The sequence below is a fragment of the Dermacentor albipictus genome, unplaced genomic scaffold (assembly GCF_038994185.2).
Source record: "Dermacentor albipictus isolate Rhodes 1998 colony unplaced genomic scaffold, USDA_Dalb.pri_finalv2 scaffold_31, whole genome shotgun sequence".
In the NCBI taxonomy this organism is placed as follows: Eukaryota; Metazoa; Arthropoda; class Arachnida; order Ixodida; family Ixodidae; genus Dermacentor; species Dermacentor albipictus.
In genome coordinates, this window is record NW_027225585.1 from 2,863,263 (window position 1) to 2,864,699 (window position 1,437).

The following is a 1,437-nucleotide window of genomic DNA, read 5'->3' on the forward strand; positions in this document are numbered from 1 at the left end:
GATCAGACGAGGACAATTGTGCAGCGGGAAAGACTCTGTTTTAGGTGCGCCAAGGCAGGTCATCGAGCATACGAATGCCGCCCCGCAAGATGGCTTAAATGTAAGAGATGTTCCGGCCGGCACGTTGTAGCCCTGTGTAACCTGAATCGACCACCAGCAACAGTAAAGTCGGAAGAGAAGACTGTACTCACTGAGACAATCGTACAGTCTTCGCTGCAAGTCGAAAGCACCAAGAAGAGAACCCGTGTCCTTCTGCAGACGGCTCAAGCGTGGGTTCAGGGTAGGGAGAAGCGAGCGATGGTCAGGCTGATGATTGACGGCGGAAGTCAGCGTACCTTTGTCAGGAAAGAAGTTTCACAGAAGATGGGACTGCGTGTCTTGGGAGAGGAGACCCTGAAAATAATGACATTTGGAAACGACAAGCCGTCATCAGGAATGAAGTGCCGCCGAGTGGAGTTATGGCTGTGCAGTCGACACAACGAAAGAAAGATCCGCGTTGAAGCGCTCGAGATCCCACAAATCTGCTGCGACATTGTGCCAGCCCCTGAAGCTTTCACCGCCAACTACCTCCAAGAGCAAGGCCTCGAACTCGCCGACAGTACGCAAGATGGAGCAGAGATAGGGCTGCTGCTGGGATCCGATTTCTACTGGGAGGTCACAACCGGTAGCGTCAAGCGCCTGGACAGTGGTCTCGTAGCCGTGGAGACCATTTTTGGCTGGACCCTGCAGGGCACAACGCACACCACAGAATCAACAGCAACGTGCGTGTCCACTGTGGGAGTGTTGCGCGTGGCTGTCATCGGCGAGGAAGACCAAGACGACATTGCTGCTCAACTGAAATCGTTTTGGCAGCTCGAGCACATTGACATTGTCGACGAAGGAGAGGCCGACGTGGAAGACAACCAGTTTTGCGGGAATTTCGGGAGAACGTCTCCAGGAACAACTGCCGATATCAAGTTTCCCTTCCCTGGAAAGAGAATGCTGGCGATTTGGCAGACAACAAAGCCACGGCTTTCAGTAGGCTCAGGTTGTTGACGACAAAATTTGTGAGCAACAGAGTACAGGAGATACAAGCACTAACTGATCCCGCTGTTTGGAAACATTGCCCGGGGAGAGAAAATCCAGCAGTTCTGTTGACACGGGGCATGCTGCCCTCCCCTTTGGTTGTCAGCGAGAGCTGGTGGACGGGACCGAAATGGCTAAAAGGTGTTCAAACGTACGACGCGATGCCTTCACACGTCCCTGAAGCTGAATGTAGCACCGAAGAGCTCCGGAAAGTTCACGTGCTGAACACCGTGACACCGGTAGACAAGATGCCTCTCATGGATCTTGCGCACAAGAGCTTAATGACACGTGTACGCCGTGTCACCGCATGGGTTATACACTTTCTTCATAACGCACGGAACGCGTCAGAGAAGCGAAGGGGAAGCCTGTCAG

General features: G+C 53.4%; 1 protein-coding gene across 1 annotated transcript; it reads left to right on the top strand.

Moving 5' to 3' along the window:
* The first annotated feature begins 297 nt into the window (after positions 1–297).
* On the top strand, positions 298–1,035 carry LOC139052743 (uncharacterized). Its single transcript, XM_070529800.1, has one exon. It carries the CDS (start codon positions 298–300, stop codon positions 1,033–1,035), a length of 738 nt encoding a protein of 245 aa, XP_070385901.1.
* Positions 1,036–1,437: the final 402 nt, after the last annotated feature.

Bases quoted from the DNA above. Each gene is read 5' to 3' on its own strand.
- LOC139052743 (XM_070529800.1), top strand. From the start codon at position 298: ATGGTCAGGCTGATGATTGACGGCGGAAGTCAGCGTACCTTTGTCAGG.